Raw genomic sequence first — 16574 nt, forward strand, 5'->3', positions numbered from 1 at the left:
GGGATTTTGTGTTTCAAGTTCCTTTTCTCTGGTTAGGTCCCAATGGCATTGGTTCTCAACCTCTTTAAATGTCTATTCTGCTAAATAAATCCATGCTCACCACCAACTCCAGATGGTGTGCTCAGCCAGTTCTGATGTCAGAGGTACAATTTCAAAGTACTTCAAAAACATTTGTTATGCCACACTTGCAAGGATGAAAGGCGAAACAAAACTGTCTTATCTAACATAGGACTTGCAAGGCTCCATTAGCCATTGAACTAACCTTATTAAGTGAGATACATTAAAATGCTCTAAAGAGTGCAGGTAACTACTGAAATCAGAAAGGAATTTGCTTTTATTTGTCACATTTAATTCCACAGGCTGGAAGCTCAGTAGAACTTTAAATAGATGGTGTTTTTGTTATCCAGAACTATAGTATGTTATCTGTCTCAAAAGGATGAAAGGGCTGATCAAAATTACTAGGGTCAATATTTGTAATTTGCAGGGTGGTGGGCTACGCACAGGGTATCTAGCAGGTAGCCTGTTAAAAAGCTAGAAGGCACATGTCTGATTTTCTCCCTGTGCTATGTTCCTTAAAGAGGCCATGGAACTGTTAAGGAATTTTCAGATGAGACTCAAAGTGAGTGTGATATCAAAATATAATTTTCAAAATATCTCTGACCTAAATATTGTATCCTACATTTCTCATGGATACCTTGTTGGAAATTACCATCTGTTGTGTGATTTTCCCTAGATTTTTGCCTTGAGTGTTTTTGTTGACCATAGACTTCTAAACACTTTACCCATGCGAACCAGTGGTTAAGTGCTTCTGCTCCCCTTAAACATGATAAGATTGGTATTCACCAAACTGGCTCATTCAGCTTATCTATAGGTCTTGTGTATATGGTACAAAGTCTGTCCAGGGCCTGCAAGCTAAATGTCACCAGTAGCCTGCAGCACACATTGTGCCATCCGCCGCAGTGACACAGCAAGCCCAACCCCAGACCTACCACTGTAGCTTGGCAAAAGAGTTTCAAAACTGCCAATTCGCTCGGTCAAAATTAACCCTTTTGACAGGCCTACACAGGCCTTTCAAATATCAGTAAGTTGCCTTAGCGCAGGGTGGATGGTATTTAAAAGAGGCCATGTTCTACATGTTCTTACAGTGAAAAAGCCTAAAAGCTATTGTCACTGTGGCAAGGATGGCTGCTTTCACAGACAAATGCTGGATTACATTATTACTCATCTGATGTTGAGCCCCCCTTCTGTAGCCCCACTAAGGAAATACGACTTCCAATAAAGTTTCTAAGTACAAACGTAGTAGGTTTCAGCAGATGGTGCCGCCACCTGCATCCGATCAATGTCGAGAACGGTTTCGGTATGAAAATTAAACTTTTCCCCCTTTTGTTGAAGGCTTCGCAGAGACTGTGTGCTTTGGCTGTTTGATGTCGACGAGTCCATCTTCAACCAGAGCCTGCTGCCTTGGTCTGCTGAAGAGTCATGCTTCTCTGAAATTTTACAAGTACAAAGATAACTTTTTAATCGAGACAAACCTGGTCCCTGTATCTGACCCTCAATCCTTCGCAGTCTGTCCTAACTATGGGCTAGCACATGCTAACTAATTCGAGCGATACTTTATTGAGTAAGCTGATACGATGAGCTATACCCCCATGAAGGCAACCCTTGTGATGTTTGGTTTGACCCCAGAAAAATAGTGCCCCAAGTTTAGGGATAGCCATGAGCAGTCCCACCAGTCATAGGTTGATTTTGTGGATTACTGTAGTAAGACACAGTGTGGGTAGGTGAAAAGTAGCAAACTAAATCATTATGATTGGCTTTGCAATTTGAACATGTAGGAGCACTTAATCAGTAAATGTGTTAATCAGTTGCACCAACACCTTATTTGTTTCAATCTCACTGACCCTGGAGAGCTTGGAAATTAGTTTGACCTCTGGATCAGTACCAGAGTACCAAAGAAGGTACCTGGGGGGACCCGAAGAAGGGTGGCCCAGGTCCCCACCCACAGAAGAATGTGGGGGTGGGGAGATTAGAGGGAAAAACAAAAGGATTTCTGTGAAGACCCTCCCTGCCCCCAAAAGAGTTTCAGGGGAAGGAGCTCTAGTTTAATCCTGACCATAAGAAACAATGGTTTAGTGGGAAGCCCCAGGGGTCTTACCAGCCACAGTGCTCTGATGCTATCCTAGAAATTATTTCAACTGACAGCTAGGAGAAGCTGTCCTCTATATCAAGTACAAAGTCTGTATCATGAATCCCAATTAAGAAATTATTTTCCTTTTTTAATTTACAGTTTTTCCCAAGCTGCATTATTTTTTCAAATCATCCTCATCATTATCATGTCTAGTCTATTTAAATACCAAAACTCATCTTTTCCCAAATTGATGTCCTGATGTGGTGAAGACTTTCTTATATGATGCACCATTTTATATTGCTGCTTGTAACATGCAAGGCTTGAAAGAAATAATTTGTGGAAAGCTTATCGCAATATTTTATGCTGCTTTACATATACTGATTTTATGCTGTTTATACTGATTGTATTGCTTCATTTTAAAAATGAAGTTTAATGTTTTCCATTGTGAGATCATGGATTTTACTTAATATTTGTTCATTTTATTTGTTATTCTTGTAAAATAGAATCCCTAAAATGATGTCATCTGTATGCATTGCATTGTTATATCATACTCAGATGTACAGATGTTGTAAGATCCCGAACACAGACTCCGTTTTCAGCATGTTAGGTTAGCCTGTCTGCCTGTGGGCCATTTGCTGCAAATCATTATCTTTTGCAGAACTCATGAAAGTGTCAGTTCATCCAAACACCTAAGGTGACACAAATCTGTTACAAGTTCCTGGATATCTATGTAGATCTGACAGTGAATGTGTAAAATAAACGTGTAGTCCGAGTAGATGTATTTCCATCATGCTGGTTCATACTGGTTATGTCTCGGACCAAATGAAAAGTACCCAAATGTAGGGTAAGAGTCGGTGGTCAACTGAATAACTAACCTAACTAACCTAATGAATTGACCCACTGAATTGGAGAGGCCTTCCCCCAGTTAATTGCGTAATTGCAAGCGGTCCTGCCAGACTGCTGCAACATCCATTTCTATGCTAAGATCCTATATAGAGAGGAGAGGGGCGGAGCTCAGCTGATGTGTGTTTTCCTTCATAGAGAACACTCTCTCCCAGTTGGAGTCTGATAATCACCGCTTCTCCACTGTGAACAGCTATGCAGTGCAGTGAATCTCAAGAACCTCAAGTGGCACGTTAGCTACTTCATGCTCTCATAGAAGTAGTTTGTAGAGGGTAAGGCTGCTAGGAACGCTCCAATCATGTTAGAAAAGTTCATATTATTCTAACTGTTAGTGACACATTGTTCTAATAATATTCTGCATGGTTGTTATGCATGTATTAAGCAATAGGAGGAGACTGTTGATATAAGCATTTTTAAATATATATTTACTTTTCCTAGTGTACTACTAGTGTTTGCTATGTTAAAGAACAAAAATAGGTTTGGAGTACCACTGCATCCCTGACTCCTTTACAGGACTGTTTGTAATCCAGAATGCATGAACACCACACTGTCAGGTATGTCACGTGGGATTGTGTAGGGCTACAGTGGCCTGGACGTTCAGGCCCAAGCGTTGGTGCACTGAACAAAGTTTGGGCACCTGTGGGTACGAAAGCCAAACCTTGTAGAACTAGGCCAGAGCCCTAGTTCACGCAACAGTGCCAACCAGACCAGTATTCCCAAGAGGTACCACTCATGTCTACTCTTGATTGGCCCAGGTGACCCATATGTAGGATTGCCGGTTTTACCATATATAGAAAAGCACCCAGTAAAACTCCATGCAGGTCTTCTGTCATTTACCACCTACTCAGAGCAGGTGGAAAATGTCAGCAGAGCAGGTCGCAAAGTCGGGAACTATACATTGTAAACGATACTGCAATTCTAGATCCTGGATCTAATTCCCCATTCTGGGGCCTTTCACTCATAATGACTAGATTCATGTGTGGGGATATTGTGCGTAATTGTTAATTCCAGCCACAGTCCTTTTCTCTCCTCACCCCCAAATTCTGGGCAACTTTTAATGAGGCAAGGGGGGTCAGAAATTGCTGATTTTGTTCCAATGTGTGAGAGTGGATCTCTACATTTGCATTACCTCATGAGACAGTGGTTTCCCCTCTTCTTTCTTTGATATGGGAAATTAGGTTTTCTGGGTAAACTATCTGCTTGCCAGATAGTGTTTAGACCTAGTAGACCTAGTTTTTCCAGTGGGTTACCCTAGATTTCTCCACAAAGCCCTTTACTGGGGCAGTTCTTGTTCAATGAATATAAAAGAGCCCTCAGCATTGAAGTGACTTTTGAAAATCTAACCAAGATACCCACAGCATTACAAACAACTGTCATTTAAACTTTTTTTTTGTTTTGTACCTTTTGTAGCTCATTTTGTTCACTAATGCCTGTTTGTAGCCACAAGGATATAAATACTTTTCATACTTTCTCTTTTTATCAGATGAGCAAAGAACAAATAAAAGCCTTGATGAGAGAGAAGCAGATGAAGGAAAATGGGAAAGTGAACTGTGGTCAGATGTCAACCTTAACTTGATCGAACATCTAAAATACTGCCCTCTTCTTCCAGAAAGTATTCCACGTCAGTTTGATTACAGATATAAAGAATTCCTTATGCAACAATTCAATGTACAGCCAGCAAAACTCAAAGCTAAAAACTACCAATCAGATGAAGCAGTTGACAAATTCAAAGCTGCCAGTAGTCTTGGATACTATATTTTGACAATCCAGGGTAAGAAGTGTACATTTGTCATTATACGTTTATTAAAGTATGAGGTGTCCCACATCTTGGAAAACTATTTTTGACTTTTTGGAAAATGTCAGATCCTGCGCCCTTATGGATTTTCATAAAGTTCTGATATTGCCTAGACCCCTGTCATGTCCCTGCCTTCTTTTGGGAGGGCTTTGTTGTGCCCTGTTGAATACTGTTATTGTTGCAAGATTTTGATTGGGCAAAATGTGATTGACTGACTTATTGATTACTGATTAATTAGTTTTCATCACAGACCTGGGACACAAAGTGTGCTACTCTAGCCCACCGTCTTACTGAGCAGGTGCCCTCTATTTTGCCCATGAATAGGTGTTAGTCATTCCTTAATGATATAATCCAAGTATTAAATATTGTTTCTTATTTGTGATAATAAAGCTGTTTTGACTCATTGGATCTCACAAGGATAATCCTTGTGTGGGTTCTTAATTCAAATCAGTTTAGCCCTAAGCTTTATTTGTTTGGCCCACCTGTTGGTGTGACAGTCCTCCAACAGTGACAACAAATCTGTCTCAGAATCACTGCTGAAACAATCATTGTTATTTTCTTGTGCACATCCTTGATGTCATACATACCTCCCAGCAGACCCAGCTGACTGCAACATCCCTGGAATAGCACTGAAATAATTTTTTGGGGCTTTAAGCATAAATTCTTTTTTGGCTATTTGACTATATCCCACAAGGTATAATTTGTGGGCTTTCATTTGTTTCCAGGAGATCAACATTGAATAATTTGAGGTGAATTTTTGTGTTATGCGTTGTGTGATACCTCTGCTCATGGCTGTGGTTTTGATGCTAGGATTCATGAAATCTTTGAATTTCTGATGCTAACCTTGTGAATATCCCTAGATACCAGACTGGTTCCAGATACTCAAAAAGCAGTGGTCCTATGCCCCAGAAGGTAGCATTGTGCTGCTCCATTCAGGAAGTGGCAAAGCTGCATACAAGCACTACCCATGCATGCTGAAGTCAGTTCCTTTCTTTCTGAGCCTTAGATGCCTATCCATAGCTTTGTTCTTTTTCCTCTTACCAAAAGTAATTTCTTTTTTTTTCTCTCTCAATTCTACTGATGTGCAAGGGAAAATGTCACTTCCTAAGACTACAGGGTTTAAACATTGGAGGCACTGTTGCAAGCAGATGTCTGACAGATCCCCACAAGGTGTGCCTTTGGTGTATAGGTTCGATGAATGGCTCCACGGGGTGCAACAACTCTGCCAAGATGAACTTGAAAGCTATCTAATCAGGCCTAGACACCACTGATTATCTAGAACGAGCTAATGGGACAAGTAGATCGTGGTTCTTAAGCACCACATATTGATAAGGTCTACAGGCTTCTCCGGGGTCATCCAAGCGTCCGTAATTGACATGCCTTTTAACGGGTTCTGGCTTTTCATTGAAAAAGTGGACATTGGCCTTGGAGCGTTTTAAAGATAGCCACAGCAAACTCTTTGGGTCTTTCAGCACCAGTTCAGAAATCTCTCCAACAATTTTACCCTTTTTGGGTATAGGCTAGGGGTTTGGTGTATCAGCAGCGCCAGGCTCTACCTTCCTTCAGCAAGTCTCCAAGCCCTTTCGAGGTCCTGGCCTACAACATCCAGGCCATCAAGGACAGCACGCATCTTAGTTTCTCCTGTCCCCACTCCTCCTCGGGCAACAACCACCTCAAAACCTCTTTAATGCATCGTTAGTGGCACACTACCATCATGTAGGAGACAGGGCACTCCTCTTCTTCTAGGGGTCACAGAGCATCACATCCATCAGGTAGGGTCCTCAAATCTTCCAACGTGGCTCCCATTCCTTATTTTATCTGCCATGTCTGCCACCTGCATCAGAGCAGCTTTCTGAAGACCATCTGTCATTTTGTGTTAGGAGGCGCAAGCTTTCTTGGTCAAAGGAACCGTAGAGAGGGTACCGGCATTATGAGGGGGACTGAATGTTCATCTCGCCACTTACTTGTGCTGAAGAAGGACGGAAGCATTGGCTGTATTTTTTATCTTTGTCCATTCGCAGGAAGGTGTTGAAAGGACGACTTCAAGGTTGTCCCTCTGGCCCAAGTTCTGTCTATCCTGGATCCAGGATGGGCCAGCAGTAATGTATGTATGTATGTACGTATGTATGTATGTGTATATATATATATATATATATATATATATATGTTCGATGGCATGTGTAGCTGCAGATACACATGCTGTGCACAGTCCGCCATCTGGTGTTGGGCTCGGAGTGTTACAAGTTGTTTTTCTTCGAAGAAGTCTTTTCGAGTCACGAGACCGAGGGACTCCTCCCATTTCGATTCCATTGCGCATGGGCGTCGACTCCATCTTAGATTGTTTTTTTTCCGCCATCGGGTTCGGACGTGTTCCTTTTCGCTCCGTGTTTCGGGTCGGAAAGTTAGTTAGAATCTCGGAAAAAAACGTCGGTATTGTTTGCGTTCGGTATCGGGTTAGTTAGAACAAATCGACACCGAATTTTGAAGAGCTCCGGTGGCCCTTCGGGGTTTTTTCGATCCCCCATCGGGGCCTGGTCGGCCCGGCCACGTGCGACTTCAAGGCTGATGGAACGGACCCCATTCCGCTTCTGCCCAAAATGCCATAACAAGTATCCGTATACGGATCAGCATCTGGTCTGTAACTTGTGCTTGTCCCCCGAGCACAAGGAGGATACTTGTGAAGCCTGTCGAGCGTTTCGGTCGAGGAAGACGCTGAGAGACCGAAGAGCCAGGAAGACTACAAATGGCGTCCACGCCGACAGGTCAAGATCGTTTCGAGGAGGAAGAAGAAGCTTTCTCCGTCCACGAGTCGGATTCTGAAGAACTCGACGCCAAAGAAACACCCAAAACCGTGAGTAAGACGTCGAAAATCAAGCCTCACGAGAAGTCCACAAAAGCCCAGGGGACGCCACCGCCAACAGGCCATGGCTTAACCCGAAAACAAGGTGACCGATCCAAGGCACCGAAAAAGGGCATGCTGGTGTCGAAGTCATCCGACTCCGGTCGAGATACCGCCACACAGCAACCTCGGAGCCGAGACAGCGGCTCCGAGAAACTTCGGCACAGAGACAGCGGCACCGAAGAATTTCGGCACCGAGACACCACGCCGAAAACAAAGAAGGTTTCTTCGGAGCCTAAAAAGACTTCCGAAAAGGTTTCGGTTCCGAAACATCCAGGCTCGGAGACGAAAACTAGTTCCTATACAGAGGAACAAGGATTAACCTCCCAATTACATAGATTTGGAGAGGAGATTCAAGCTGTAGAGCCTGACTACACGCAAAGAAGGCTTCATATTCATGAGGACACAGGGAAGATAACCACTCTTCCCCCAATCAAAATAAAAAGGAAACTTGCCTTTCAACAAAAGGACAAGCAACCACAGGCAAAGGTGGCAAGGAAAACAACCCCACCACCGTCTCCACCACCATCAATACATGCATCACCAGCAACAACTCCACCACTGATGCACTCACCAGCTCATACTACAACGAGTCAGGATGATCCCGATGCATGGGACCTTTACGATGCTCCAGTGTCTGACAACAGCCCAGACTCCTATCCTACAAAACCGTCACCACCTGAGGACAGTACATACTACACACAGGTGGTCGCAAGGGCAGCCGAATTTCACAACGTCACCTTACATTCTGAACCAATTGAGGATGACTTTCTGTTTAACACCCTATCCTCCACCCATAGCCAGTACCAAAGCCTTCTCATGCTCCCAGGAATGCTAAGACATTCAAAACAAATATTTCAGGATCCAGTTAAAGGCAGAGCCATAACTCCAAGGGTGGAGAAAAAGTACAAGCCACCGCCAACAGATCCAATCTATATTACAACATAACTAACACCAGACTCAGTAGTTGTCGGGGTAGCTCGTAAGAGAGCCAACTCTCATACCTAAGGAGACGCACCACCTCCAGACAAGGAGAGCCGCAAATTTGATGCTGCAGGAAAAAGGGTTGCAGCACAAGCAGCAAATCAATGGCGTATTGCCAATTCACAAGCACTTTTGGCAAGATACGACAGAGCTCATTGGGATGAAATGCAACATTTAATCGAACACTTACCCAAGGAGTTCCAAAAAAGAGCGCAACAGGTGGTGGAAGAGGGACAAAGTATCTCAAATAATCAGATACGGTCTTCCATGGATGCAGCAGATACAGCTGCAAGGACAATAAACACTGCAATCGCGATACGAAGGCACGCATGGCTGCGCACTTCAGGGTTCAAGCCGGAAATCCAACAAGCTGTGCTCAATATGCCATTTAATGAACAGCAATTGTTTGGGCCGGAGGTGGACACTGCCATTGAGAAACTCAAAAAAGACACTGATACAGCCAAAGCCATGGGCGCACTCTACTCCCCGCAGAGCAGAGGCACATTTCGAAAAACACCTTTAAGGGGAGGGTTTCGAGGTCCACCCACAGAAACCACAACCTCACAAACAAGGTTTACTTACCAGGGTCAATATCAGAGCGGAGGTTTTCGGGGGCAATATAGAGGGGGCCAATTCCCAAGAAATCGAGGAAAATTCCAAGGCCCCAAAACTCCTCAAAATAAACAGTGACTCACAAGTCACACAACCCCATCACATAACACCTGTGGGGGGAAGACTAAGCCAATTTTACAAACTTTGGGAGGAAATAACAACAGACACTTGGGTCTTAGCAATTATCCAGCATGGTTATTGCATAGAATTTCTCCAATTCCCTCCAAACGTCCCACCGAAAACACACAATATGTCAAAACAACATATAGATCTTCTAGGACTAGAAGTTCAAGCATTGCTACAAAAGGACGCAATAGAATTAGTACCAAATCTACAAAAAAACACAGGAGTTTACTCACTGTACTTTCTAATACCCAAAAAGGACAAAACTCTGAGACCAATACTAGATCTCAGAACACTAAATACCTACATCAAATCAGACCACTTTCACATGGTCACATTACAAGACGTAATCCCACTGCTCAAACAGCAAGACTACATGACAACATTAGACCTAAAAGATGCGTATTTCCATATACCAAAACATCCTTCACACAGGAAATACCTAAGGTTCGTATTCCAAGGAATACATTACCAATTCAAAGTGTTGCCATTCGGAATAACAACTGCACCAAGAGTTTTTAGAAAATGCCTGGCAGTAGTAGCTGCACATATCAGAAGGCAGCAAATACATGTGTTCCCGTACTTAGACGACTGGTTAATCAAAACCAACACGCTAAGACAGTGTTCACAGCACACAAAATATGTCATACAGACCCTTCACAGGCTAGGTTTCTCCATCAACTACGCGAAGTCACACCTTTTGCCGTGTCAAACACAGCAATACTTAGGAGCGACAATCAACACAGCAAAAGGGATTGCCACTCCAAGTCCACAAAGGGTTCAAACATTTCACAAGGTAATACAGGCCATGTATCCAACACAAAAGATACAAGTCAAAATGGTAATGAAACTCCTAGGCATGATGTCTTCATGAATAGCCATTGTCCCAAACGCAAGATTGCACATGCAGCCCTTACAACAGTGCCTAGCATCACAATGGTCACAAGCACAGGGTCAACTTCTAGATCTGGTGTTGATAGACCGCCAAACATACATCTCGCTTCTATGGTGGAACAGTACAAATTTAAACCGAGGGCGGCCTTTCCAAGACCCAGTGCCACAATACGTCATAACGACGGATGCTTCCATGACAGGGTGGGGAGCACACCTCAATCAACACAGCATCCAAGGACAATGGGACATACATCAGAGGCAGTTTCACATAAATCACTTAGAACTGTTAGCAGTATTTCTGGCGCTGAAAGCATTTCAACCCATAATAACCCCAAAATACATTCTTGTCAAAACAGACAACATGACAACAATGTATTATCTAAACAAACAAGGAGGGACACACTCGACACAGTTGTGCCTCCTAACACAAAAAATATGGCATTGGGCGATTCACAACCACATTCGCCTAATAGCACAATTTATTCCAGGGATTCAGAACCAGTTGGCAGACAATCTCCCTCGAGCTCACCAACAAACCCACGAATGGGAAATTCACCCCCAAATACTAAACAATTACTTTCAAATTTGGGGGACACCTCAAATAGATCTATTTGCAACAAAGGAAAACTCAAAATGCCAAAGCATCCAGGTACCCACAAGATCAATCCCAAGGCAATGCTCTATGGATGAACTGGTCAGGGATATTTGCGTACGCTTTCCCCCTCTCCCTCTCCTTCCATATCTAGTAAACAGGTTGAGTCAAAACAAACTCAAACTCATACTAATAGCACCAACATGGGCAAGGCAACCTTGGTATACAACACTACTAGACCTTTCAGTAGTACCTCATGTCAAACTACCCAACAGACCAGATCTGTTAACACAACACAAACAACAGGTCAGACATCCAAATCCAGCATCTTTGAATCTAGCAATTTGGCTCCTGAAATCCTAGAATTCGGACACCTAGACCTCACACAAGAATGTATGGAGGTCATAAGACAAGCTAGGAAACCTACCACTAGACACTGCTATGCAAATAAGTGGAAAAGATCTGTGTATTACTGCCAGAATAATCAAATTCAGCCATTACACGCATCTCCAAAAGATATAGTAGGATATTTACTACATTTGCAAAAATCAAATCTAGCTTTCTCTTCCATAAAGATACATCTCACCGCAATATCAGCTTACCTGCAAATTACTCATTCAACTTCACTATTTAGAATACCAGTCATTAAAGCGTTTATGGAAGGCCTAAAGAGAATTATACCACCAAGAACACCACCTGTTCCTTCATGGAACCTCAACATTGTCTTAACAAGACTCATGGGTCCACTTTTCGAGCCCATGCATTCTTGTGAAATGCAATACTTAACGTGGAAAGTTGCATTTTTGATTGCCATCACATCTCTAAGAAGAGTGAGTGAGATTCAAGCATTTACCATACAAGAACCATTTATTAAAATACATAAAAATAAAGTAGTTCTAAGGACAAATCCAAATTTTTTACCAAAGGTTATCCCACCGTTCCACTTAAATCAAATAGTAGAATTACCAGTGTTCTTCCCACAGCCAGATTCTATAGCTGAAAGAGCACTACATACATTAGACATCAAAAGAGCACTAATGTACTACATTGACAGAACAAAACTAATTAGAAAAACAAAACAACTATTTATTGCATTTCAAAAACCTCATACAGGAAATCCAATTTCAAAACAAGGCATTGCTAGGTGGATAGTTAAGTGTATTCAAACCTGCTATCTTAAAGCAGAGAGAGAGCTGCCTATTACACCAACGGCACACTCAACCAGAAAGAAAGGTGCTACCATGGCCTTTCTAGGAAATATTCCAATGAACGAAATATGTAAGGCAGCAACATGGTCTACGCCTCATACATTTACCAAGCACTACTGTGTAGATGTGTTAACTGCACAACAAGCTGTACTAAGAACATTATTTCAAACTACTTCAACTCCTACAGGCTAAACCACCGCTTTTGGGGAGATAACTGCTTACTAGTCTATGCACAGCATGTGTATCTGCAGCTACACATGCCATCGAACGGAAAATGTCACTTACCCAGTGTACATCTGTTCGTGGCATTAGTCGCTGCAGATTCACATGCGCCCACCCGCCTCCCCGGGAGCCTGTAGCCGTTTAGAAGTAGATCTTGAACATTTGTACATTTGTAAATATATTACTTTAACCTTTATTATGTACATACGTATTCATTCCATTGCATGGGCACTATTACTAACATACACAACTCCTACCTCACCCTCTGCGGGGAAAACAATCTAAGATGGAGTCGACGCCCATGCGCAATGGAATCGAAATGGGAGGAGTCCCTCGGTCTCGTGACTCGAAAAGACTTCTTCGAAGAAAAACAACTTGTAACACTCCGAGCCCAACACCAGATGGCGGACTGTGCACAGCATGTGAATCTGCAGCGACTAATGCCACGAACAGATGTACACTGGGTAAGTGACATTTTCCATATCGGGCCTACATATGTTACCTGTGGTTCAAGGTACATCTCAAGCATTTTCAGTACACCCTCAGGTGTAAGATGGTGATGGTGGTCGCTGCCTGTCTTCGGAGATTGGGGGTACCAGTTTTAAGCGACTGGCTGTTGAAGGCAGGCTTGCCATGGTCAGTCATGGACCACCTCTAGGCGACGGCCAACCTCCTTACATTGTTGTGGTTCTCAATTAACTAGCCAAATTCACACCTGACTCCTTTGCAGAGGCTTCAGTTAATCCAAGCCACCCTGGTGCGCCTTCAGGCCTTCCCTCTATATCAGTAAGTCCAGGACATTCGAGCTATGATCCCAATGTTTCAGACTCTGTCAAAGGCCTCAGGGAGGATGGCTCTGAGGCTTCTTAGTCTAATGGACTTCTGCACCCTGCTGGTTGACCATGCCAGATGTCACCTGTGAGATGTCCATTGGGATCTGTAGTCTCATTGGCCCAATAGCTGTATCTGACAGATTTCATCCAGGTTTTGGAGTAGACTGCAAAAGTTCTGCAGTGGTGGCTGCTCGACTACAATTGGAGCAGCAGCAGACCCACCTCACTACCGCAGCCAGAGTTGACCGTGGTGACAGCTACGTCACTACTGGGAGGGGGAGGTCATCTGGCAGAGATTGTGCTAAGAGGGCTCTAGACTGCAGCAAAGAACCGTCTCAACATCAATTTGCTGGAGTTGTTGGCAGTTCACTTGTCGTTGAAGTCCTTCCTGCCAACCATGAAAGTAAGGTTGGTGCAGGTTCTCACGGACGACCGCATCGCCATGTGGTACTGCAACAGGGAGGGTGGAAAGGGTCATGTGCCAGGAGCGTCATGCCTCTGGAAATGGGTGGGTCTTCAGTGCATCTCCCTTGTCGTGAACAACCTGGCAGGATTTTTGTCAGGGCGGACTAACAGCCAGCAACACCAAACAAATCTCAAATGGCAGCTACACCTTGAAGTCATGCAAGCCATCTTCCAGCAGAGGAAAAACCCTAACTGGATCTCTTCACCACTGTGGAGAACTCACATTGTCAATACTTTTGCACATTGGAGTTCCCAAGAAGACTCTCTCACGGGCACGCATCACACTAAAAGTGGAGCACGGGACTCCTAAATACTCCCTCTATTCCACTGAGTTCTGAAGAAATTCTGGGATGACCAGGCCCAAGTCATATTAGTGGCTCCGGATTGGGCCGGTGGATTGTGGTACCCAGAACTTGTAAGCTTGAGCATCTGTACTCTGATCAGGCTCCCGCTTCGGGAAGATCTTCTGTCTCAGTAGCAGGGCAGTATCTTGTACCCAGGTCTACGCAACCTGCACCTTCTTGCATGGAGAATGAACAGCAGCAGTTGGTCTCCTTAGATCTCCATTTCGAGCTTCAGGCCTTCTCAGTCCAGCCCTCTTATGCTACCCTTTTCCGAAACAAACTATTGTTAAGAACACAAGCTGTGTTCCTGCTAAAAGAGAGGAGTCTTTTTATGTTGGATAAGCTTTCATTCTTCTGACATTCTTTGCTCTGCCTTATTCCCCGACAGAGAAACTGTATCGCGTAGACCCCAAAAAAGAGCTGAGCTTTCACACTGATCGTACCAATCACCATCGAGTGGACAATTAGCTCTGTGAGAAGTTCTCTGCAGCAAAGAAAGGCAAGCCTATGTAGAAGCAGACCATATCATGATAGATTTTCCTCTGAAATAAGATGTACTATGCATTGGTTAAGAAGCAGCCTCCAGGAGGCCTGCAGAGTTCATTCCACCAGGGCCAAAGCTGCTAGCATTGTGGTGGAATGCAGAGTGGCTGTTTTGGATATTTATCAGGGTGCTACATGGGCACATTGCACATGTTCATAAGCACTATTTTTTCAACAGTCAGGTTCATAGGTATGGGCATTTTGCCTATTCAGTCCAGCAGGACGTTTTAATCTCAGCCGCTTAACAGCCCTATTACCTTGGTAGGTACTGCTTTGGTACATATTCACTAGGTGAAGAATCTGCGATTAGAAGTATCCATCAGAAGAACAAGGTAAATAACTTGTTCTTTCGATTGATATTTCTTACCTTTGGTGTTGCTCTTTCTTGTGGATACTCCTAAATTGTTCTCCATCTAAAAAGGTCCTTCCGTTTTTGCTGATGGGCTCGGCTCTGCATGAAGGACAAGCTTATGAAATGAACTTGTCAGCATGCACTAATATGCAGCTCCATTTGTCACTTTATGTTGCAACCAGACCTACTTCCTGTTTCTAATAAGATTTCTGTACTTTACCCCAATTTCTAAGGAATCCTCAAATGGAATTATTGCTCTTGCATCTTTGATTTTCCCATTCACAACCTGTTGATATTCTTGATACGTATGGTGTGTTAGGACTCTGGTTCAATAGCTTTTTATTCTTAAAGCTTTTGTGTGCCTGTACTGTATATTGATAAATGCATCATCCCTGGAGTATGCGATCCATTGCCCGTTACCATTTTCTATCCATCGATGTAGATAAGAATTTGCTTCTTCCATGCTCAATGAATTCCTTTACTGGGCCTTCTTTTTGCTGTTTTTTTTTTTACCTCCATCACATTCTTCCTTTAGATTGGGTAGTAACTGCTGCTGCACTGAAGCTTTCAGCCATAGGGGTTGTGCCATTGCCTATTTGCTACGGCTGACTCACAACCTCTGTGTCTCTTGGGGAGACACATGCATGCACAGTTAAGGGTTCTCTGGTCCTTTGCGAGCATCTTTGTCACTGGCTCTAAATTGAGAGAGATTAAAGCATCCAGTGAAAAGACCATCTATACCCTGTTACATGATCACTGCTTCAGCCTGAACATGTTATAGGAAGGACATGAATCTTCTGGAGCTGATCACCTGGAACAGACAAGATTTTAGATGAGAAACCCTGGCTCTGCAAACTCTATTAAATATTCTAGCCAAGCATAACTTCTCAACTGGAGAGAGAGATCTGAAGACTCCACTACCCTAAATGGTCCAGCCAGTTGCTCCTAGTGTGGTGGTGAAGTTTTGGCCCTTTGAGAGATTGAGCCTTGTACTTGGCTTAAGTGTGGGTCCAAAATATCTATCTGCTATAGGTGAATTTGAAAGCTTTCACTAGGGAGTCAAGTCCAGCTACTCCTTTGGACATTTTCTGTCGCAGTTTTACTGGACTGGTCTCTCTCTTTGCTTCTCCCCATAGTTGAGGCTGTCTTCTTCCCTTTGAAGTTAACCGTTAAGAAGGCAAGCACTCTTCAGTTAATGAGCTGTGAGATTGATGCAGGAAGTTGTGCAGACGCCTTCAGGTCATTGCTATTACTTGGACATACCTAGAGTGCTTTACAGACGGCAAGGGCCACAATAAGATGCAGAAGAACTGCCTATGCCAAGTTATGTTCCTTCAAAATCTTCATGCCTTTCTTCTGTTTTGAAGTCGGACCCACCATTTGGAGGCACACTCAACGTCCAAAGAAGTAATCGGTGCTTGACTTGTGGGTGCAGCTGTTGGGCTTTCTGGAGTCCATCTTTTAAGAATGCAATCCCCAGTGGAATCTCCTCTATCTGCCCCATTCTTGCATTTCGTAGACTTCAAAACATGCAGGACAGACATGTCTGATCCCTTGGACTAGGAGTACTTGGCCTCATCTTTACCAGCCTCTGTCAGTTAATCTGTACAATTTGCTTCCGTGCTATTCTCAACACATGCTCCGAACGCAAAGTTGTAGACCCTCTGCAAAGACACA

The 16574-nt window shown here is 43.5% G+C and overlaps 1 protein-coding gene across 2 annotated transcripts in view; it reads left to right on the forward strand.

Annotated features, from left to right (window-relative positions):
• Window positions 1-16574, forward strand: part of RADX (RPA1 related single stranded DNA binding protein, X-linked) — a 252126-nt gene that overhangs the window by 177828 nt on the left and 57724 nt on the right. For both annotated transcript variants that reach the window (XM_069212392.1, XM_069212393.1), the window contains exon 12: window positions 4515-4802. In XM_069212392.1, the coding sequence (XP_069068493.1) occupies window positions 4515-4802 (288 nt within the window). The remainder of the gene's footprint in view (window positions 1-4514; window positions 4803-16574) is intronic.

Source organism: Pleurodeles waltl, chromosome 2_1, assembly GCF_031143425.1.
Source record: "Pleurodeles waltl isolate 20211129_DDA chromosome 2_1, aPleWal1.hap1.20221129, whole genome shotgun sequence".
Lineage (NCBI taxonomy): Eukaryota > Metazoa > Chordata > Amphibia > Caudata > Salamandridae > Pleurodeles > Pleurodeles waltl.